General features: G+C 49.4%; 1 protein-coding gene across 4 annotated transcripts in view; it reads left to right on the top strand.

Moving 5' to 3' along the window:
* The window catches only part of ELAPOR1 (endosome-lysosome associated apoptosis and autophagy regulator 1), a 66,928-nt gene that overhangs the window by 32,274 nt on the left and 11,737 nt on the right, over nucleotides 1–22,917 (top strand). For all 4 annotated transcript variants that reach the window (XM_026484645.4, XM_057310407.1, XM_057310406.1 and 1 more), the window contains exons 3-14: nucleotides 1,312–1,504; nucleotides 6,947–7,094; nucleotides 7,568–7,648; nucleotides 8,227–8,332; nucleotides 8,453–8,602; nucleotides 14,883–14,971; nucleotides 18,162–18,339; nucleotides 19,050–19,178; nucleotides 19,579–19,669; nucleotides 21,575–21,680; nucleotides 21,952–22,089; nucleotides 22,604–22,867. In XM_026484645.4, coding sequence (XP_026340430.2) covers nucleotides 1,312–1,504; nucleotides 6,947–7,094; nucleotides 7,568–7,648; nucleotides 8,227–8,332; nucleotides 8,453–8,602; nucleotides 14,883–14,971; nucleotides 18,162–18,339; nucleotides 19,050–19,178; nucleotides 19,579–19,669; nucleotides 21,575–21,680; nucleotides 21,952–22,089; nucleotides 22,604–22,867 — 1,673 coding nt within the window. The remainder of the gene's footprint in view (nucleotides 1–1,311; nucleotides 1,505–6,946; nucleotides 7,095–7,567; nucleotides 7,649–8,226; nucleotides 8,333–8,452; nucleotides 8,603–14,882; nucleotides 14,972–18,161; nucleotides 18,340–19,049; nucleotides 19,179–19,578; nucleotides 19,670–21,574; nucleotides 21,681–21,951; nucleotides 22,090–22,603; nucleotides 22,868–22,917) is intronic.

Here is a 22,917-nt window from a genome sequence, read left to right as displayed (position 1 = left end):
CTTTTGGCATCAGGTAACTCGGCCAACTCAGCTGAGCTCCTCCTAAGTGCACGTGCTGTGAAGCACGAAGAGAGGTAAGGCACAGTCTCTGCCCCCAGGTGCCTACAGTCTGGAGGAAGCAGACATTCATGCATCCATTCATGTTTTCAGCAAACCTTTATGGAGCCCCTGCCACGTCTGTCCCAGTCACTGAGCCACCGTCCCTGGAGGAGCTCAGAGCCTTGTGGGAGGCACACATCAATAAGATGTGTTAATATGAGGTGAAGAAGAACGGAAGTTACGGATGCTTAGAGATCAGGAAGAGCTGGGGGAGCCACTTGGGCAAAAAGTTTGCAGGTGGAAAAACACCAGACACATTCAGGGAAGAACACGTGGTCTGGGGCGGAGGCAACACAGGGAAGGTGACAGATGGGGCTGCGGTGGAGAAAAGCCTGTAGGGGGAGATCGAGCTGGGAAGTTAGGTTGAGGGAACATTATGGAAGACTTCGAATGCTGGGCTGAGAGCTTAATTCTACAACTAACGGGGGTGTCTGATGATTTTTTAAATAACAGGAATAATAGTACATATCAGTGTTTTAGAAAGATACCTCTGACCACAGAATGAGCAAAAAATAGGAAACAGGGAACTAGATAGGAGGGCACTGCAGTGGTTGAGCTAATAGGCGTGCGAATCCTGACCAGCGTGGTGGCTGTGGAACCAGAAAGGAGACGGAGGCCAGAGACTCAAGGGGGAAATTCATGGCTGAAGGCCTGGCCACCGTTCAGAGGGGTCAGCCCGAGAGGCCATGGTATCCTCTACTGGAGAGCTCTCAGGATGGCCGAGGCTTTCGCTTAGGAAGTGTCAGGGACAAGCCCAAATTCCCTCAGCAAGGCAGAGTTCCCACAGCCCTAAATCATTTTTTTTTAAACAACAGCTTTATTGAGATATAATTTGTATGTCATAAAATTTACCCCTTGAAAGTGTAAAGTCTAGTGGTTTTTTGAATAATACAGTTGTACCACCACTATTAGCTTCACAATATGTTCATCACCCCCAAAAGAAACATCATATCCACGAGCAGTCTCTCCCACGCTCCCCCCCGCCAAGTCCCTGGCGCCGCACATCTGCTTTCTGTCTCTGTGGAGTTGCCTATTTTGTCCATTGCATATACACGGAATCATACAAGATGTGCCGTGGTTCTAAATCTTCGTGGGGCAAACTCCTAGATCTCGACCCTCTGTTCCCCCTTTTAGGGTGCCCACAAGCCGCCCGCTTCTCCTGGGGTGGCAGCAGCCTCACCACCCTGCTATTATCCCCGCTCTGTGTTCCAGCCTTCTCCTGCAAAGCTGGGGAGTTTCTGGACATGAAGGACCAGTCCTGCAAGCCGTGCGCCGAGGGCCGCTACTCCCTCGGCACGGGCATCCGGTTCGACGAGTGGGATGAGCTGCCCCATGGCTTTGCCAGCCTCTCAACCAACATGGAGATGGAGGACAGCACCACTGAGTCCACGGAGAACTGCACTGCGTGAGTGCCTCCCCCCATGGCCTCCCCCGTGCTGGGCAGGGGAGGATGGAAACGAGGGAGCCTCCCACAGCACTGTTGGACGTGACGCCCGCCTCAGCCCAAACTTACCAGTGACTGACAGGCCTTTGTGAGAGGTGAAGAACTGGGGGCAATAGGTGGAGAAGGCGGACAAGGGTTAAATGGCCAGTCTACTTAAAACAAAACCTAATTGTATCTCCACCACGGGATTTTGGATCAGCAGTAAACTTCCTCAACTTGATTGCAACACAATGTGCAAAGCATTAGGTATCTTCCTGGTTTGGGTGCTAACTTCTAAAACTGGTCAGCCCAACCGGAGTTTATAGGGTTGCAGAGGATAGACTAGGACCAGAGTTTTGGTCAGTGGTGGTCCAAACCCCTTGAAATCCTGGAGACCCCAAAATTTTCCAGCTCAGAAGGCGATCTTTTCAGTACTCGAAAAGCTCAGCCCCAGGTTCTCTGGGAACTGGTGAGCTACCCTTATCATATCTTTGGCTATTTAATTCCAGGGATAGGAATTAAATGATGTGCATTTTATGTGTCAGACACTGTTCTGGATGCATTCCCTATATCACTTTCTAGAATCCTCTCAAGAACCCTCTGAAGTTGGTATTATTATTCCCTTTACACAAATGAGGAACTGGAGGCTCAGAGAAATTAAGTGACTTGTCCTTTTTCACCCAGCTTGGAACCGGTGATATTGGAATTCAAACCCAGTCCCAAGCTTACTACTACCCCATGCAGACACTCTCAAATACCATGTAGTGTATGCAAGACAACGTTGAGTCCTTAGGGAGGAATAGTGGTGTAAAAAACAGTCACCCACTGCTCCTTGTTAAATGTTGACAAAGATGAGAGAAGGGCCACCTGGGTGGCTCGGTCAGCTAAGCGTCTGACTCTTGATTTCGGCTCAGGTCATGATCTCAGGGTTGTGAGATCCAGCCCCGGGTTGGGCTCCAGCATGGAGCCTGCTTAAAATTCTCTCTCTCCCTCTGCCCCTCCCCCCTTAAAAAAAAAAAAGAAGGTGGGAGAAAAGTACATGAAAGTTTCTCTTATACCCAAGCAATCAAAAGGGTAAAAAGAAGTTAATAATTGTGTACACTGGTATTACACTTGGATTTCTAAGACTGGGACCAATGTCTCCCGTTCCTACACTTAAATAGAAGTACCATTATTGAGAGGAAAAAAAGGAAGCACCATTATCGGAGCCAGGCAGCAGGCATTTTATAGTCCAATTTTAATGTCACTTTAGAGTTTAATATTATGTGTCAAAATTATTGGCATGACAAGGTTGGCAGCAAAGATAAAGCCAGAGAGGATTAAAGCTGAAAGGGGACCCATTTGTGTCCTAATAGAGAATGTGATTGACCCCAAACAAGGTGCACGCCTGGCTCACTCAATCAATTCTTACCCGCACAAAGAAAGGGTTTCTCTCTCTCTGGGGACCTCACTGAGAGTTCAGAAATCATTACCACTCAGCAAGACAGGATGTGGGCCGGTGAATAACAACTTGTGTTTCCATAGCACAGATGGCTTCAGGGCCCGGATCTTAAGGCGGCCCAAGACATCCCCAGGAGGGGGAAAGGATGTTTCTCCTCTGTGGAAACAGAGACGCATTGGGCACCTAGAAAGGCTTTGTGATTTCCCCGCTGCCCTCAGAAGGGCGGTAATGGAGCTAGTACCAAGATACCGAGCGCCTGGCTTTCCTGCTCAACTGGGTGTTTACCTGAATCCGTGCCCACTGTCTCCAGCCTGACCAGAGCCCACCTCCTGCCTGTTCTGCCTCCGGCAGCGAGTCTCGGCTTCCACTCCAGCCTCTGCGGGGCCCCTGGCCCCCCCGTAGCCAGACCCATCCCTTCCCGGCTCAAGACTCTGGATTCCATGGATTCCTCTTTTCTGGGAATAACATCCAATGCCTTGCCACAGCCTGCATGGCCCTGCCTGGTCTAGCCTCTGCCTTCCGCCCATTTCTCTGGCTTCGCTCGAGTTACCTTCCCTCTGGCTTACTAGGGCTCCAGGCACAATGGCTACCATGCTTCTTCCCTTCTGGGTCTTTGTTTTTTGCTCCTTTTAAGATTTTATTTATTTATTTGAGAGAGAGAGAGAGAGAGAGAACACACGTGCAGGGGTAGGGGGGAGAGGCAGAGGAAGAGGGAGAGAGAGAATCTCAAACAGACTTCACACCCAGCACGGAACCTGACGCAGGGCTCCATCTCACAACCCTGGGATCATGACCTGAGCCAAAATCAAGAGTCAGGCACTCAACCAACTGAGCCACCCAGGTGCTCCCCTCTTGGGTCTTTGGACACACTCTTCTCCAGCTCTTCTGGCTGACTCCTGCTTCACCCTCAGGTCTCTGCCTAAATGTCACTTCCTGGGAGATGCCAGCCCTGGCCCCATAGATTCCCATTACGTACACACGCTTGCACCATCTTACAGTTCTCTTTCTGGCACTTATCAGACTAATGACTATGTCATTCGTTGTGTGATTAGTTAAGTGTCCTAATCTGTGCCTCAATTTCCTTATCCTAAAAAAAAAGCACCGTGATCAACATGGTGTTCTTCTTATAGGTTGTGGTAAGGATTAAATGAAATGATCCGTGTAAAGAATTTGGAGCGATGCCTGGCACTAGAAGTCAATCAACACATGTTGTTATTATTGAACGTGAAACGATCTTCACCAGAGACAGCTCTGACAAAACCCAGAATCATGAGGCCTGGTGCAAATGTAGCCCACATACGGCCTCCTTTTAATTATTCATCTCGCTTTGGGAGTTATTTATAGATAATGCCATGGAGCACATCAGCATTAAGTGTGGTCTCTTTTAATAGGAGAAATCAATACCATTAGGTTAGCTGGGGTGTCTGGGATGAGCTCAGCTTAGGAATCTTGGACATGCTTCCATCTGAGAATGACACCATCGAAGAAATGGAAGTACATGTTATTATTCTAACAAACGCAGGGGAAACCACTGCCACTGTTAATAATTGCCTGGGTTGGTCTCAGGCAAAACAATGAAATAATGGGCTTATCTTTGGTCACCCTTTTCCACATTCACCTGTATAATCTCGAGCCCCTCCTGTGTGCCAGGCCCAGGGCTTGGTGCCAGGGCTATAATAGGGAGCAAGGTAAGTTTGGCCTCTTACCCCACAGCATCTGTCAGCCAGCCAGGAGGACAAACAATTGAAGGAGAATTAAATAAATTAAAGAGGAATTAGAATATGATCGGAGGAGGAAGACAAATTGCAAATAAACTAAAGAACAGATGCTGAACCTCGCTAATAATCAAGGAAATAAGATTTAAAGCCCAAGGAGACGCTGTCTCCTACCATATCACATTGACGACACCTTTACAATCTGACCATTCCAAATTTGGGAGCACGTGGGGCCACAGGAAGACCCTCACATGCCACTGGGTGTGTATCGGCAGCAGCCACTTTAGAGAGCAGTGTGGCAGGAACTGGTAAAGCTGGACGTTCACACGCCCTCTAACACAGCGTCCCCCTCAGACATGCATACAAGGAGAGGAACAAGGACGTTTCTAACAGAGTGTGCAAACGACAGCAAAAGATTGGAAACAATCTAAAAGTCCGCCAGTGAGTAATGGGTAAATCAATATGGTAGAACCATGCAAGGCAAAATTAGATAGTAGCAAAAATGAAGAAAGAGCTTCATGTGTGGATATGGATGAATCCCACAATCTTTATATTGAAACAAACAAACAAAGCAAGTTTCGGGATACATGAGTATGATGCCATTTACATGAGGTTTAAAAACAAGCAAAAGCACCATCACAGGACATATTGTTTAGCAATACCTGCATAATTAGTAAAGGGTAAAGAACCACATGGGGATGATAAGCACCATATTCCAGAAAGTGGTTACTTGGCTGAAAGGAGTAGGTGGTAGTCAGACAAGGGCTTGAGATTCGCTGGGTGTACCCCAAGGCTTCTGCTGTATTGCATTTTTTTTCCCCAAAGGTTTTATTTATTTATTTGACAGAGAGACAGCACAAGCAGGGGGGAGGAGCAGAGGGAGAGGGAGAAGCAGACTCCCTGCTGAGCAGGGAGCCTGGCACAGGGCTCGATCCCAGGACCCTGAGACCCTGACCTGAGCCAAAGGCAGACGCTTAACCAGCTGAGCCACCCAGGCATCCGCTGTATTGTATTTCTTAAGCACAGTGGTGGTCTTAAATCTTTCATAATATGTGTGAGTGAAGGAGAAGAGAGCTGTGGCTACGAGAAGAGAATCGGTGAGAGCTCAGGGTGCACATAGCAGAGGCCAGTAGAGTCAAGGATGACTTCTCAGATGAGGTGACGTTTATTCTAAGACACGAGTAGGAATTAAACAGAGAGAAGGAGGGGCGCCTGGATGGCTCAGTTGGTTAAGTGTCTGACTCTTGCTTTCGGCTCAAGTCATGATCTCAGGGTTGTGAGATTGAGCTCCATGTTGGGCTCTGCGTTGGCCATGGAGCCTGCTTAGGATTCCCTCTCTCCCTATCCTTCTGTCTCTGCCCCTCCTCTGAATAAATAAATAAATAAATAAATAAATAAATAAATAAACAAATAAAGGAAGAAATGCTGGTGGGCTGGAGTCTTGAGAGTGGGTGAGGATTTGTGCCCTGTTCTAAGGGCAGCAGGGAAGTGGCATGTCAGAGTTCTGTTCTGGAATGTGGGGGAGGGATTGCAGGAGGCAGAACTGGATACAGGGAGGCGAGATAGGGGCTGGTTCAGAGCTGGGGGCTGGGGGGTGCAAGGAAAAGGGAGAGCCCCGTGGTAGGGTTGGACCGAGTTGAGAGATATTTAGAAAATGAAGTCACAAGACTAGATTGATTGTCTCTGAGGTTCTCTGGCCTTCCTTCTTCCCAGTTACCAGTTACATGCAGCATCTAAAAGTGGGCATTGCCAGAAAAACAGGTGGGCCAGACTGGATGGACTCCTGGGTTCTGAAGACCAGCAGTGTCTGCTGGCTTTCTGTGACAGCTTTGAAGTTAGGCAGACCTGGGTCTGAATCTCAGCCCTGACACTTGCTGGCTGTGTGACATACGGCAAGGTATCCACCGAGCCTCAGTTTCATCATCCATTAAGTGGGAAAGAGAAGTCATGAATACAAAACATGTAGTTCAGTAACCAGGAGATAGTCAGCAACCGATAAATGTTACCCAGCTCCCCCTCACAGCACCTGCCATCTATCATCTGGAGAGTTCTGTATAATGTGGGGGGCGCACCTACCTGTCGTCCTTGTGTCAGCTGTTTCCCCAGGCTCCTTGATCTGGAGGTCATTCTCGTTCATGTCTAAATTCCCATTTGTGAATCACAAGTCTGGAGTTCCTCCGAGACCCAGCAGGACGTGAGACCTGCACTTCGCACGAAGCATGGTGGGCCGTGCCCCTGCCGCTGAACATGGCTCCTGTTCCCTCACAGGTCCAAGTGGGTTCCCCTAGGTGACTACATCTCCTCCAACACGGACGAGTGCACAGCCACGCTGATGTACGCTGTCAATCTAAAGCAGTCTGGCACGGTCAACTTCGAGTACTACTACCCAGACTCCAGCATCATCTTTGAGTTTTTTGTAAGCCCCTGGCCCCGGGGGAAGATGGGAGGTAAAGACTCTCCAAGGCTCGGGTTCATTGACAGGCATCATCAGCATGTCTGGTTGGGGATTTTCCATAGCGGTCTTCCCTCTGGAGAGAACTGTGGACAAGATAAGCTGAGACTTCAAGAGGCAAGGAGAAAGGCTGAAGCTGGGGAGCTCTGAAGGGGAAGAGACTAGGGCGCAGGAGGTCCTAGGCCTTCTGCCCGCGCAGACAGCGTGTAAAGGCTTCTGAGTTACAAGTCAGTTCTTGGGTGTTGATGCCCTGATGTTTGTGGGTACCTAGCTCCCACCCTGCTTCAAGGCTCATGCGTTTGGAGCTCAGTCCCTAAAGAAAATTGGCAACTCTTCTCCCATAAGAAGGGCCCTTTGGAAGGCTATGACAGCATGGGGGTAAGGAACCCATTTTCTTGGAAAGCTGAGACTCTCTTCCCAAACTCCTGCCACCTCAGGTTCAGAATGACCAGTGCCAGCCCAATGTGGATGACTCCAGGTGGATGAAAACCACAGAGAAAGGATGGGAATTCCACAGTGTGAGTATAGTACCAGCCTCCCCAGAGCCCTTGCTGGGGATGCCAGCAAAGGGGCCATGGGCTTTTCCTCCAAGGAGAGCTTCTTCCCAGTCTGGGCTCCCACCCCTCCGTCCCTAGAGGGCCGGTGTCTGACCTGATGAGGATGCCATAGTTTCTGTCTTCTTGAGTTGACAGATTATGGGTGTGAGATGACTTGCACCCCTGGCTTGACCCCCAAGGACCAGCAGCTTGCCAGCTCTAAGGGCCAGGTCTTCTGGGGATGGGTGTGTATACACAGAACCAGAGAAGAATGAGGGAACTCCACGCACCTGTCCTGTCAGTACCCTCGGGCTCCCTCTTGGGCCTCCCCTTGGAGATACTCACGGTAAATGTGGGTGAGGGAGAGGCCATGAGAGGGTGGTAAGAGGAGGCTTCAAGGCAGAGAGGAACTAAGCTGAGCTGGGAGGAAGGACAAAGCTGAGGCAGTACAGGGAGGGGATCAGAAAAGGTGCCGCCCCGCAGACTATAAGGGGACGGGTCCCCACCAGAGGCTAATCTGATGGATTAGGGATATCTGTCTTCCTGTTTGTGGTGTTCAGGTCGAGCTAAACCGAGGCAATAATGTCCTCTATTGGAGAACCACAGCCTTCTCGGTGTGGTCCAAAGTCTCCAAGCCTGTGCTGGTGAGAAACATCGCCATAACAGGTACCGAGAGGGGCGCGGGGCCGGCGGTCTGACTCTGCGGGGGGGGGGGGGGTGTCAGTCCCCAGGGGACTCAGTCTCCAGGCTCAACCCTTCCTTTTCCATGCTGTTCTTCCTCCCTAGGGGTGGCCTACACTTCAGAATGCTTCCCCTGCAAACCTGGCACATATGCAGACAAGCAGGGCTCTTCGTTTTGCGAACTTTGCCCAGCCAACTCTTATTCAAATAAGGGGGAGACGTCCTGCCACCAGTGTGACCCTGACAAGTACTCAGGTGATATCTCTGAAGGCGGGCAGAGTTTGTTGGGGGTGGGGGTACCAACAAACACGGGGAGAAACGGGAAGGAGCACCATCCTTCTGGCCATGCTGAAGATGCCGCTTCTTAAACCCCTACTTTCTGGACACTGGAAGAACCCCACCGATCCATGCTGCACTGATCACTCCGGAAGCAAACATGAAATCATTCAGCAAGTGATTAGTGAGCCTCTATGATCTGCCAGGCCCTATTCTAGGTGCTTGGACTACATCAGTGAACAAAACAGACAAAGTTCCCTATCTTCAAGGAATTTACGTTCTACTGGGCAGCCAGGGCGGGGGTGGGGGACAGACAATAAACAATAACGATGATAAATATAGAATAGATTATAGTGTGGTAGACAGTAAAACGTGCAGGGTGCTGTGGCAAAAAGAAAAAGCAGCTCGGGGTTAGAGGGATTAGGAAAGCTAGGGTAAGGGGTTGCAATCTTTTTTTTTTTTCTTAAGCAGTGAAATTTGTAAAAATGAAACCTTACATAAGATTGTAATTATAAATAATAGAGTAAATAAAAGGTATACATTTATATATTTTAATTCATAACAATTATTATCAAAGTTAGGTTAGAAGAGCCATGAGGCTGTATTGATGAGCACAATATTTTTTTTTAAGATTTTATTTATTTATTATTTTAGAGAGAGAGCAGGGGAGGGGGGTGGGGGAAGCAAAGGAAGAGAGACAAGAACACTCTGCGGGCTCAATCCCAGGACCCTGAGATTATGAGCCAAAACCAAGAAGCAGACCCTTAACCGACTGAGCCGCGCAGGCACCCTGATGAGCAAAACATTTTGATAGCGAAGGCTAAAGATGGAAGTTACAATCTTTTATCAGCCTGAGCATCCACTGAATTCAAAGAGGCCTTTTCAGGAAATCCAGGGCTCCTTGGAACGTAGTTTAAAAACCAGTGTTCTGGGGCGCCTGGATGGTACAGTCGGTTCAGTGTCTGACTTGGTTTCAACTCAGGTCATGACCTCAGGCTGTGGGATTGAGCCCCACAATGCCGCTGGCTCAGCACTCAGCTTAGAGTCTGCGTGCGATTCTCTCTCCCTCTCCCTCTGCCCTTCCCCCAGCCCCCACCCCCACCCCACCCCCAACCCACCCCAGCTTGCATGCTCTTGCACATGCTCTCTGGTTCTCTAAACAAACAAACAAACAAACAAACAAACAAACAAACCAGTGTTCTGAGGGAAAATAAGGGGACAGGTGTAGCAGCCTGTAGGGACAGTCTCTGAATAGCTTCCTAAAGCATTCCAACTTAAGAAACAGAACCTGGTCGTTTGAGGGAGTCCCAGGGCAGCAGGGCTCTGGTATAAGGTGGGCAGTCCCCCCAGAGGACCCTCTGCCCAGGCAGCCCATAACTATTCCGCTTTTCCTTTCTTACACAGAACCACATACACCCAGCTCAAGCAGACCCTCAGATCTGTCCACAGACACACCCGTCCTTCACGCAGGCATTACACGACGTGTTTGCTCAGCCAAGACCAGCCACTGACCCTGTGAACCACTTATTTTTACACTACTTCTAAAACAAAAGTCCTATTTATCGACACAGATCTTGCCAAATGAGTATAGTTTTCAGCAAGAACAGGAATGTTTAGATCTTGGGGGAAGTTTTTTACCTGTAAGTCTAAATTCCTGTTTTTCCTCTTGAATTTCTGATTCTCCTTCCCTGCTCTATCAATGGCAGCCCTTGTTTGTCTTAGTCTCCAGCTGCCTTTCCAGCCCAGTGGTTGTACAAGGGTTTGAATGGCAAGGTGGCTCTAGAAAAACCACCCGGTAATGTTCTGATCAACTCTCTATGTAGACTGATTGTTACCCAGAGAGCTGTTATGCAAGTATTGGGTTGGGAGTCTGAGTTCTTGGAGTCTGTTCTCTTTCTGCCACCCATTTCTCAATCCACTTCTTTGACTGGAAAGTGAATATTTACCATGACTTGACTCTTCCAGAATACAGGGACCGTGGGAGGCTGGGGAAATGCAGAGAGATCTGATCAGAGCCTATGATGGAATGTGCATAAAGGGAGGGACAGAAGACCCGGTGAGCATTTAGTCATCCATTTACAAATAAGTCCCAAATGCCAGCCGGGTGCCAAGGCTTGGGCTTGGTGCTAGAATTGGAGCTGGTGCCTGCCCTCCGACTCAGGTCGAAAAGTGGGAACGTGGCTATAGGAGCCCGTAAGCGTAGTCACTCCATGGTGCAGCGGCTGCGGGGACGGGAGCTCTGAGTGTAGAGCACAGTAGAGGCAAAGAAGGGACGTGGTCAGTCCTCTATGGGGAGGGAGGAAAGGCTTCAGTGGCAGTGGTCTTGAAAGATGAGGTGGTGGTTTGATGGATGTTCTGAAAGGAGTGCAGCCACAGCCAGAAGGCTTGGGGATCTTGGAGAAACTCGGCACAGCAGAGGCTGACTTGCACAGAGCTAGCATCCAAGGTTAAGAGGTGGGCAGGGAACAGACTGCAGACCAGCCCTTCTGTGCCGTTGCTAAGCATTTGGGATTTGATCCTGTCAGCAGTGGGGGCTGTTCAAGAATGTTAAGCTGGGGAGTGATGTGCTCTGGCTCGTGGTTTTGAAAGACCACTCCAGTTGCCATTTGGAAAATGGATGAAGAAGGACACAATCGGAGGCAGAGGCCATAGTCTGGAGATTTCACAATAGGCGCCATTGCTGGTATCCAGGACCTAGACTGAGATGGAGCTAATGGGACTGCAGATGTTAAGGACAAAGGCTTGACTAAAAGCGTCTTTCGTATTAATACCTAAAATGTGATGGTTCTTAAGAATTCCTTTGTGTTACGTTCAATGTTAGGAATTCATTTCCTGGTAGAATAGCATGGAGTTTAAGAGCACAGACTCCAGAACTAAATTACTAAGGTTCAGATCCCTGCTCCACCACTTTCAGCTCTGCCACCTTGGGCAAGTCGCTTGTCTGTGCGTCAGTTTCCTCGTCTGTAAAATGGGAATGGCAATAATCATACGCACCTCATAGTGTTATTGCGCAGATCAATTGACGACTACAGATAAAAGATTTAGAACAGCGTCCGGTATGTAGTAAGCACTCATTTTTTCACTGCTGAACCTTGAGCAATACGGGGACAAGAGGTACCCCGCACCCCCACCCCAGCGTATAACTTTGACTCTCCAGAAACTTAACTACTAATGACCAGAAACCTTACTGATGACATAAACAATTGATCAACACATATTTTATATGTTTTATGTATTATATCCTGTATTCTTACAATAAAAGAAGCTAGAGAGAAGAAAATGTCTTTAGGAAAATCATAAGGAAGAGAAAATACATTTACAGTACTGTACTCTGTGTGTGTGTGTGTGTGTGTATATATATATATATATATATATATATATATATAATCCACATATAAGTGGACCCTCCCTGTTCAAACCTGTGTTGTTCAAGGGTCAACTGTGTTCATGTACGTTAAGGCTTGTTCCAGCTGTCCTCTCTGAAAATGAAAGTACTCTTAGCATAGGTAACAGCAATAACAAGTCACTTGGGTAGTACTCCACAATTTACCAAACGTTTTCTCGCTTATTCCTCACAGCAGACTGCAGGAGTGATCTCCCTGTTTATAAAAGAATAAAGGGCAGCACAGAGAGGTTGAGGGATTTGCCCAGAGTCTGGGGTGGTATCCGACCTGAGCCAAGCATTCACTAGATGCTTCAGTCCTCAGGGGGAATGTTTTCCTTTGATGAAATGGATCCGAATGAGAGGACATTGTAGTCCTGGGGGTGGGGAGAGGTCCTGAAAGGAGGAGGAAGGCTCAGGGAGAGAAACCAGAGCCCCCACGATAAACTCTATCTTCTCACAGCTTTGCCCCCCGGGGCTGACGCTAGAGAAGTCACTTTTCAGTCCCTTGCCCAAACATCTAGGCAGATCTTTTAAACTTGACCAGTCCCCCGCTTCAACACCTTGATGAAACCCAAGCTGGGGAAGTGAGGTCCGGCTCAGCATTTGGGTTAATCATTTCTTAAAACTACGTTAGCACTTGTCAAGTGTGTAAACAGCTGGACCACTTTTGCTGAAACCTGGAGCTAGGGTATCAGGTTGAGCAAATATTTGACAAGCGGAGAAACGTCCTGGTGCAAAATGTACGTTCTAACGTGGAGCTTGCAACTTGCTAGACCCTATATGCAGGGTCCTGGGAATGGGTGTGTTTCCAGCATCTCCTCCCAAATGCCTCCTGGCCCGGCTTGTCCAAAGCAAGAATCCCTAGATCCCTCTCTGCTGAACGAGGCCTTCTGCTTGTTAACCAAGTCAATGAGCTGAGAAGACGCCAGCTGTTTCCCAGGCAGAGCTCCCTCTTGCCCAGGCTAATATGACAGGAACAGAAGAGGTGTGGGAACGTGCAGTTGAGGGAGCTCCCGAGGGCAGGCCAGCAAGGCTGTTCACTAGGAGATTCTCTGATCTCGGAACTCATTGGGCGCCTCGGAAAGAAGAGAGGATCAGTTGAGAAATAAGCCTTAACTGGAGGGGAGAAAAAGAAACTTTCAATCTTTTATTTAAAATCACCTGTCAGGGGGCGTCTGGGTGGCTCAGTCGGTTGAGCGTCAGACTCTTGACTTTGGCTCAGGTCTGGATCTCAGGGTCGTGAGGTCGGGATCCGCACTCAGCAGGCAGTCTACTTGAGATTCTCTCTCTCCCTCTCCCTCTGCCCCCTGCCCCTGGGCGCTCTCTCTCTCTCAAATAAATAAATTTTTTTTTTTAATCTCATGACAGTTACCAAATAAAAATAATTCCCACAAACGCAGGTAGTAATAGTTACCAGCATTTAGTGACTCCCTAATTCCAATGTACCAGGGGTGTGCTGGCTACGGATGAGAGCACTACAGTTCAGAGAGGTGCAGTAACTTGCCCAAAGTGACGCAGCTAGTAAATGGAGCAGGATCCAAACCCAGATGGTCTGACTGAAAATGTCATTACACTCTGTCACATGGCCTGTCAGGTAATCTAGAGAGAGGAGGTCGAGCTTGTATCAAATGCTTGACTGCAGGTGACACGGCAGCCATTTTAGAAATGACGGCGACAGTACTAGTAGTAATAGTATTGTACTGGCACTCTATAAAGCAGTGATTTTCATTCTGGGGAAAATAAATTCCCTGGAAATTTTTAAAATTTTATTTTCATAAATTTTGTATATTTTTCTGGATAGGGGAAACAGGGCTTTTTTCAAATTCTTGAAATGTTTGTAATTCCAAAAAGGTGAACTCCATTGCTTTAAAAAGGGATACGCTGGGGCGCCTGGGTGGCACAGTCGTGAAGCGTCTGCCTTCGGCTCAGGGCATGATCCCGGCGTTGTGGGATCGAGCCCCACATCAGGCTCCTCCGCTGGGAGCCTGCTTCTTCCTCTCCCACTCCCCCTGCTTGTGTTCCCTCTCTTGCTGGCTGTCTCTATCTCTGTTGAATAAATAAATGAAATCTTTAAAAAATAAAAAAAATAAATAAATAAAAAGGGATACGCTGAAATAGTTCTTGTCATCCAGGCATTCATAGGGTTAAAGCAGAGCTAACATACGGAGAGTAGAATAAATAAAATGATAGTTGATACCTTTTTTATTAGGAACAGGTCAAGGGTTAGAGATAGTAGCAGGATGCTTGGGAGTGGGGAAGATGGAAAGAACTCTGTGTCTTAAGTGGAGTCAGAGGAAATTACCGCCTCATTTGTGGAGGATGGGTGCACGGAGAAGGGGGAATTCCAAAGGTGGAAGGCCTTCACTGAAGGCAGATATTAAGAGAAAATGCAGAGAAGGGATTAGAGTAAGAGTATGAAGACACTGTCCTAAGCTTTCCTATGTTTTCCTTTAATCCTTCAGGAGTAGAAAAACCACCTACACAGTCAGGATTGTGAAGCACCTGGAAGGTGACGGGTTTCAAGAACTTGTATTAGTGGTGGTTAGCCTGCAACATGCTCTTTCCAGCTCCCCACCCTCCTCACCGATCCGCTCGCCGGTCCCCTTTCTTAAGCCCTGCCCCACAGTGCGGGCCCAGTGGCTTCTCATAGCACCAGGGACAGGTGCAAAGGGGATACGTGAGCGGGGCTTTAGGGACTGGAGGTGAAGCCCAGGGACGGGTGGGTGTGCAGGATTTTCTACTTACCGCAGTACCCGCAGTACCCGTGATGTGCTCTACCCCGGGGTCTTGGAGGTCCTAGGGTCATGAGCTAGTGGTCAAGAGCTCTGCTTTCTTAGGTAACTTCACCTATTTGTCCTTACTTTTGCAATTTAGAAAAGGGTTCCTCCTCCTGCAAAATGCGCCCAGCCTGCACCGACAAAGATTACTTCTACACGCACACAGCCTGTGATGCCAACGGAGAGGTGGGTAGCACGGTCTGGGAGCCCCTTTGCCCCCAAATAGCTCCTTTGCCCGCTCCTTGGGCTTTATTACCACATTTGGAGTTCCAGAGGTCGGTGGAGCTGGTACCAGAGAAAACCCTGCAGACCTCCGCAGTGACCCCAGGGCCAGAGGGTGGGGGGGGCAAGACGAGGTGGCCTCATTCATCTTCAGGTCGGAAACTGGTTTTGCCACCTTTGTTCTGCTGCTTATTCACATATGCTCTGTTGCAAAAAGCCATTGCGTTTTCTTTTGCTTGGTTTCTTCCATTCACTTAGCCCCTCTGGGCCACGACTGCCTGTCCATGCACACTCATTTCCTCATGGAACTCATCAGACCTGTCCCCTCGGCACTGCTTTTGTCAGCTGGCAAAGGGAATTCATTCCTACCTCCTGGCTCACTGGAGAATGGGCTCGCTGCTCGGTCTCTGCTGGTTCCTTCTTTTTCCCAGGCTTTCTGCCTCAGAAAGACTTTCCTTTGTAGTCTGCCTCACCTCTGAGTCAGCAGGCTCAGAGTATGAATGCTGTGCCAGGCACTGTGCCCTGGCTGGGGGCTCAGAGGTGACTGAGGGCTCCTGCCCTCCGGGAGCTCACAGTCCCGTGATGGAAGGTGAGGGATGGGAACAGGAGAAGGATGTGCAGGGGCCTGGGGGAAGCCCGGAGAGGAGGGACCAGGACTGGGGGGCCAGGGAAGGCCTTTCAAAGGAAGTCATGTGTTCATTTCAACAGTCAGTTACAGTGCCAGGCACCCCGCATATAGCAGTTAACCGAACGGGGGAAACATCTACTTTCATGGAGCTTAATTCTTGCTGGGGAGCAAGTGGAAAGAGAGACAACAGGTCAAACACAAATTAGAGTATATCAGATGGCAGTAAGTGGAAGCAAAAAATTTAAAAAGGCTTAGGAGACAGAGTGGCAGAGGGTGGCGATGCTATTTTAGAGAGGGTCCGGTGACATTGGAGGACGTAACATTTGAACAGAGACCCGAGTGGCTTGAGTGGTGGCTGTAACGCTTTCCAGGCAGAGAGCACAGCAGGTGTGGAGGGGCAGACCTGTGCCCAGTGAATTCCAGGAACAGCAGAGAGTGAGCGGGGATGGCTCAGGGGCGCAAGTGGAGGGATTTGTCTTAGATCAGACATTCCGGATGAATTGTCTGTATCCCTAAACCACAGCCTCTCGGGAAGATACAAGTCGGGAAATCCGCATTCAGCATTAAGCATAGGCTTGGCTATTAGGATGCATAAGTGTTTTCTGGTTGGACAGCTGGATGAATTCTCCTTTTGCCAAACAAGCATGGGATAAAGTCCAGTCCTGAGCAGTGATTGTCTCATAATCATCCCTTACTCCCCACGCTCCCCCACCCTTGCCTCATGTTTGCAGCATCGTTCTCTCCCCAGCATCCGAGGGACAACGGCTACACATCTCATCAGTTTTACCTTAGACTTAGCTGTGCAGTGTCCGGGGTTCTGTGTGACCTTGTAAAAATTATTTTCATTTTCTTGGCATCAGTTGACTCACTAATTAAATGGGGACACGTAATCCTGTTCCTCTTCTCTCCCCTCGGCATAACATGTGGCTGTCTTTGTTTCCTTCTGCCCCAATCTCTCCCCTCCCAGGCTCCGGCCAAGGCCCTCTAGATCTGTAGTGAGCTCTGCTGCCTGCCAGCCTGGATGTCTGGCCTTGCCTGAACAGCCCGGGGCCTCTGGATGCTCAGTAGGCCCAGGGCCGTTGCTCGCCTTGCAGCCCAGCCAAGGCTCAGGGGAGGAGCCCTGGAGCATGAGTGCCTGTGAATATGCATTCCTCAGGATGCCTTACAGAACTCTCACGATCGGTGCCTCATGCCTGCACTGGTTCCGCTCAGTCTCATGACTTCACTTTATCTTCTAAACTGTATTTTTAAATCAAGGGATGTAGCTCGAGCCGACTCCCACGATTGCCCTTGTGGCCTTTGCTGTGCCGTGGTGGTTTCCCAGGGACCAGGCTGGCCGGTCACTGGGGCTGCTGCACGTGCTGCTCCAAGAGATGGCCCGAGTCAGTCTTCCTGCTCCCCAGACCCTTCTCTCCATGAGACTCAAGGGGACGAGCTGGGCGAGAGCACCCGGGTTACAGCACAAGCCTGGGGCTCTGGCCATTGGCTGCTCTTCAGGGAGGAATCTCTTCACGGGGGTGCTGAGCAGAGGGGGGAGGAGCCCCAGGACCCAAGGCAGCACAGACTCCTCTTAAGACTTGTCATTTCTTATTCTGAATAAGATGGATGGATGCCTTATTCGTCCACCTTTTCACAGGCATGGCAGTGCCACCCACATCATCATCCCTTCGACGTAATTACACCTTTCATCTCTGACTTGGCCCAAGGAGGCTCCTGCCACGCCAGGAGCCTCCTGCAGTCCATGCCCTCTTCTGTATCCAATACTTCCATCGAAAGAGTAGGGACAGCCCTAGTGAGTGACTTTTAAGATCTACCCTTAAAAATTCTCAAGCATATGCATTAGTACAGTACTATTAACTAAAACCCCCTTGATGCACCTTAGATCCCCAGAACTTATTGGTCTTATAACTGGAAATTTGTACCCTCTGGCCAACGTTGTCCCTTTTGCCTTGGTGTCCCAGAGAACACAGTGTCCATCCGCCTGCACGGACCATTCTTATGCGATTGCTGCCCTTGCTAGATGGCAAGCTCCTTAAGGGAAGGAGCCATGTCTCATTCATTGCTGAGCCGCCAGCTCCGGCACACAGATGTAGTAGGCTTTCTATAAATGTCTGCTGACTAAATGAAAAAGCAAAGAAAATACTTGGAAGACAAATGGGGACATCCCTTTTTATGTTTGGGGATTTTCATCAGCTACGTTTCCTGTGACCTTGGTGGTAATAAGATGCCACATTGAAACCAGAGCTTTCCATGGAGACAACTGGTCCTTCCCTTCTCTGTCACACACGTCCTCACTGAGTGTATCCCTCTTCATCCAGTCAACATTCGGCAGGTAGTGATTGAGCTCAGCCGTGGGCCAGGCTCTGGGCTGGGAGCATGGGCTACACTGGAGACCAGAAAGAGGTCTCCCCCCTGGAGAAACTTTCATTATAGCCCAGAGTCCCCCCCACCCCCATTCTCTAGGTAAATTCCTGAAGATGTGCGAAATCCCACGCAGGCTGAGCCATTCTGAATCTATTTCTGCAGACCCAGCTCATGTACAAATGGGCCCAGCCGAAAATCTGTGGTGAGGATCTCGAGGGGGCTGTGAAGCTGCCCGCCTCTGGCGTCAAGACCCGCTGCCCACCCTGCAACCCAGGCTTCTTCAAGACCAACAACAGCAGCTGCCAGCCCTGCCCTTACGGCTCTTACTCCAACGGCTCCGGTAACCTCTCTGTCTGCATCCTGTCATTCCCTCGTCACCCACCTGGGGGGGCCGTGTGGGCACTCAGAGCGGTCAGCTGAATGTGCACGCTGTCCTTCCCAGGGAGGCAGTGAGGGCCAGGCCACCGTGCGGACTGAGTTCAGGAGGAGCGAGGTCAGGGTGGGCCCTGCCTGTAGGTCGGAGTCACACTGGAGAACGGCCTGCCTCCCTCCCTCTTCCAACTGTGATTGCGACTCCTGCCTCACATACCCAGTCCTCACCACAGAAGCTTCCAGCATGCAGCAGGGATGCTAACCAGAAGGTGTGGGGAGCGGGGATGGCCAGCTTGACACGATTGGAACCATAAGCCATGCTGCTGAAAGGTGTGGGGAGGATTTGTGTACCTATTCGTGTAAATGCATTTACTACTAGTAATGTGACACATAATGTGAACTATATGCATTGGACTAGAAGATTCATTTAAGTTTTGAAATGACAAAAATTAGTGGGCAAGTAAGGTAGCTGAGGTATTGGAATTAAGGGTCAGGGTTTATGTCCTGCCTTTGTGAAATACATTGTCAGTATGTTTTTGAGTCAACTTGATCTAACCGTGCTACGGTGCTGAGCATTACCCCCCTTTGGCTGCCCACCACTGTTGGCACTTGTCTGTGGGTGGACAGCTCCCGTCGGGGTGGCTGCAGCCTCCCTCGTGGATCTTGTGGTTCCCCCAGATTGCAGCCGCTGCCCAGCTGGGACTGAGCCTGCCGTGGGATTCGAATACAAATGGTGGAACACGCTGCCCTCAAACATGGAAACCACCGTTCTCAGTGGGATCAACTTTGAGTACAAGGGCATGACCGGTAAGCCTCCTCACTTACTGTGAGCTGTCAGCTCCCTGCTGATTGGAAGCTCTCCCACTTCACATTTCTCCATAACAGAGATGTCTGCAGAAAAATGAGCTAATCAAGCCATGCATCCTCCAGAAAGTTCCACTCCCCGCGGACCTTTGTTCTGTCAAACCGTAGTTTTAGAGATAGAACTGGAGCTAGAGACAACGTGCACATACTCCAAAGTGCTTGCTCTGAGAGTTTCGGAGTCTTTGACCAAAGTAGCAGGATAAATAACATGGTTTGGTTTTGGCGGTGGTCCGGGATGCCTCAAAGGACGGTGTTCTCTCTCTCTTTCAGAATGGCATCTGGGTGCACGTTTGCCCTGCACCTGGGACCACTGGGGCACTAACTCTCCCCTCTCCTTTTCCAGGCTGGGAGGTGGCTGGTGATCACATTTATACGGCTGTTGGAGCCTCAGACAATGACTTCATGATTCTCACTCTGGTTGTGCCAGGATTCAGGTGAGTGATACAAAGCTAAGGGGAAGTCCACACCACCTGGGCCACTTCCGAGTCCCACAGAGCTTGGAATCTCGTAGAGGAGAGGGCTTCTGGTGTGTAGGGTGATGGTCTGACAAAGTTAAACCGAACGCTAACACGGCTTCTTAGTTGCTGCCCACGCTGGCGGACCTCCTGGTGGCGCTCTCTCCCATCTGGCTTCTGTCATCGATTGGCCACAGGCTACTCAAATTCTTCCTCTGCATGCCCTTAGATAAAATGTTACAACAACAACTTTAAAAAAGAGGGCCAGGGGCGCCTGGGTGGCTCATTTGGTTAAGCATCGACTCTTGATTTCAGCTCAGGTCATGATCTCAGGGGCAGTGTTCGAGTCCCACATTGGGCTCTGTGCTCAGTAGGGAGTCTGCTTGAGATTCTCTCTCCCTCTGCCCCTCCCCACTGCACACTTTTTTTTCCCTCTAAAATAAATAAATAAATCCAAAATAAATTAATTTATTAATTAAATTCGAAAAATATAAGAAAGAGGGCCAGAATACCCATAGACAGTTCATCTTTATTTGGGAAAAGAAGACTGAAATGGATTGTTCTTTTTTTATATTGATTCCCATATCCCAAGAAGACCTAGGATGTTAAGCAATGTGTTTGCCATTAAAATAAATACTACAGGAAGTGTGGTATGGTGGGAAGAATACTTGACTGAAGACGGGCACTTGGACTTTGCCACTTACTGGCTTTGTGAACTTGGGAAAGTCACCATGTTCCTGTGGGCTTCAGGCTCCTCACTGGTAAAACAAGGAGGATTGACAGTCTGTGACTTTGGACTAACTCAAATTGAGATGATTTTTCTGGCCCAGTGGTTAGCTTAACTGTGTAGATAGGAGCTGGGACTGGTGGTCCTTAGGGTACAGGCAAATGGCCAAAGACAAAAGAAAAGCCATAAATGGATTTCCAAAGCCAAAGTGAATTCTTCTGCCCGAATGTGCTTTCAAGATGAGGGGGACCACTGAATGGGTTTCCCTATTGCCAGTCTGGCTTCTTCATTACCTTCTTCAAGCCCCCTCCTTTGCACTGCTGGCACAGTGCTCAGCCCAAGGTAGTTGCTCGAAAGGTATTAATTTCCCTTCTCTTAGTTTACACCAATCAGAGATGAGCAATTATATCCCATTTGCAAGGTGAGCAAATTTTTTAGGCTTTTGAGGGGATAACGTTCCCAAAAGGACGTTTCAATTGGCAAAGCCGACTGCCATAGTAAAGTGCTTCCTCACCTCCCCCACTCACCACCCCTCCCCCACCTGCCCTCTTGGGCATGGCTCTCTCTTTCCCAAAAGAAGGACCAGCCTGAGAGCTTGGCTGAAGAGATGACAAATTGAAATATCTGCTCATTCGACCCAAGCAAAGCTCCCCCCACCCCCGAGAGTGAGCTGCTAAGTGAACGTAGGTAATTCACGTCTTATGATGGTGGAGCTTCTCGAACCTTGACGTCCTTACGCATCACCTGGGAATCATGCTCACTCGCAGATTCTGATTCCATGGGTCCGGGGAGGGGCCTGAGGTTCCGTGCCTCTAATAAGCTCATGAAAAGTGGGGGAGGGCAATGCTGCTGATCTGAGGACCCCACTCTGCTAGTGAGCTTGTAGAGCATTTTCCAAGGCACTCCTCCATCTGTTGTGCCCTTGGAGCTCACCACAGGGATGGAAGGTAAATAAGAAAGGCATTATCACCTTCATTTCACAGATGAGGAAGCTACAACTTGGTCACATAGCTAGGTGGCAGAATTGGACTTCATCTGTGCTCTTTCCAACATCCTCAGAACTGAATCCTGTCTCCCAGCAGACCTGTTGCTGCTGTGTGGGCTCTTCAGGAAGCACTGCCTGGTCTCTGGGACTGACTTTTAATTTCCGCCCACAGACCTCCACAGTCGGTGATGGCAGACACAGAGAATAAAGAGGTGGCCAGGATCACGTTTGTCTTTGAGACGATCTGTTCTGTGAACTGTGAGCTCTACTTCATGGTGGTATGTGTCCCTTTCTTTGTCTGCTATGGGGCTTCCAGGGATTATTGGGAGGGTCGGCCCCCCTCTGCCCCTTTGGCGCATCAACACAACTGACACCCCCGTTCATAGTAATTTCGCAGAGGAAGGGCCCAGACTGTCCATCAAGGACTTTACGGTTTAACATGGGTCCGACTGACTGCGATGGCCCTTGGGACGGCAGCAGTGTGGGAACCCTGTCCCCTACCAGCCACCCAGCCATTGTGCCTTCTTCACTTATCTGTCTTGGGTTCAGGGTGTGAATTCTAGGACCAACACTCCCGTGGAGACATGGAAAGGTTCCAAAGGCAAACAGTCCTACACCTATATCATTGAGGAGAATGCTACCATGAGCTTCACCTGGGCCTTCCAGAGGACCACTTTTCATGAGACGGTAAGCTCCTCCCCTTCTCCAGACCCCTGGCTCCCAGGGAGATCTCTGAGCCAGGATGATTCTCGGCGTTAGCTTAAGTATGAGTGTGAGGTTCAGAACCCCAGGGTTAGAAGGATCTGAAGGAGTCAAGCACAGAACTGTCTATTCCAGCCCCTGGGAAGCATCCAGCCTTGTCCAAACGACTTCCCAGGAAGATGACACTCTAAGTTCAAATACCTTTTTTTTTTCCTTTTACAAGGAAGAGACCCGCTTTTTTCATATAATGGTATCTACTGCATATTTCTCCCACGGCACTTAATATTTTTATACAACATTTAGAATAGGTCAGTCTTGGGTTAGTGTGACACAAAAGGTTCACAGAGAGCTACTCTTAGTGAGTAAAAAGAATAGGGTGCTTCTACGATTTTTCTCAAGTATTATAGGGTGAAGAGGGTTAAGTAGTCATTTGCTGTTTCTAGAGAACTCAATTGCTGCTGGCGTCTCAGGCCTCTGCCCTGTCTCCTCTTGTTTCCAGGGCAGGAAGTACACCAATGACATCGCCAAAATCTACTCCATCAATGTCACCAACGTCATGGACGGGGTGGCCTCCTACTGCCGTCCCTGTGCCCTGGAAGCCTCTGACGTGGGCTCCTCCTGCACCTCTTGTCCTGCTGGCTACTACATCGATCGGGACTCAGGAACCTGCCACTCCTGCCCCCCTAACACAATCCTGAAGGCCCACCAGCCTTATGGCATCCAGGCCTGCATGCCCTGTGGTCCAGGGACCAAGAGCAACAAGGTGCCAGCAATGTGTCACGCATCCTAACCTTGGCCCTCTGGATGGACCAC

This window comes from Ursus arctos, unplaced genomic scaffold (assembly GCF_023065955.2).
Source record: "Ursus arctos isolate Adak ecotype North America unplaced genomic scaffold, UrsArc2.0 scaffold_12, whole genome shotgun sequence".
In the NCBI taxonomy this organism is placed as follows: domain Eukaryota; kingdom Metazoa; phylum Chordata; class Mammalia; order Carnivora; family Ursidae; genus Ursus; species Ursus arctos.
This window is presented reverse-complemented; position numbering and strand designations above follow the sequence as displayed.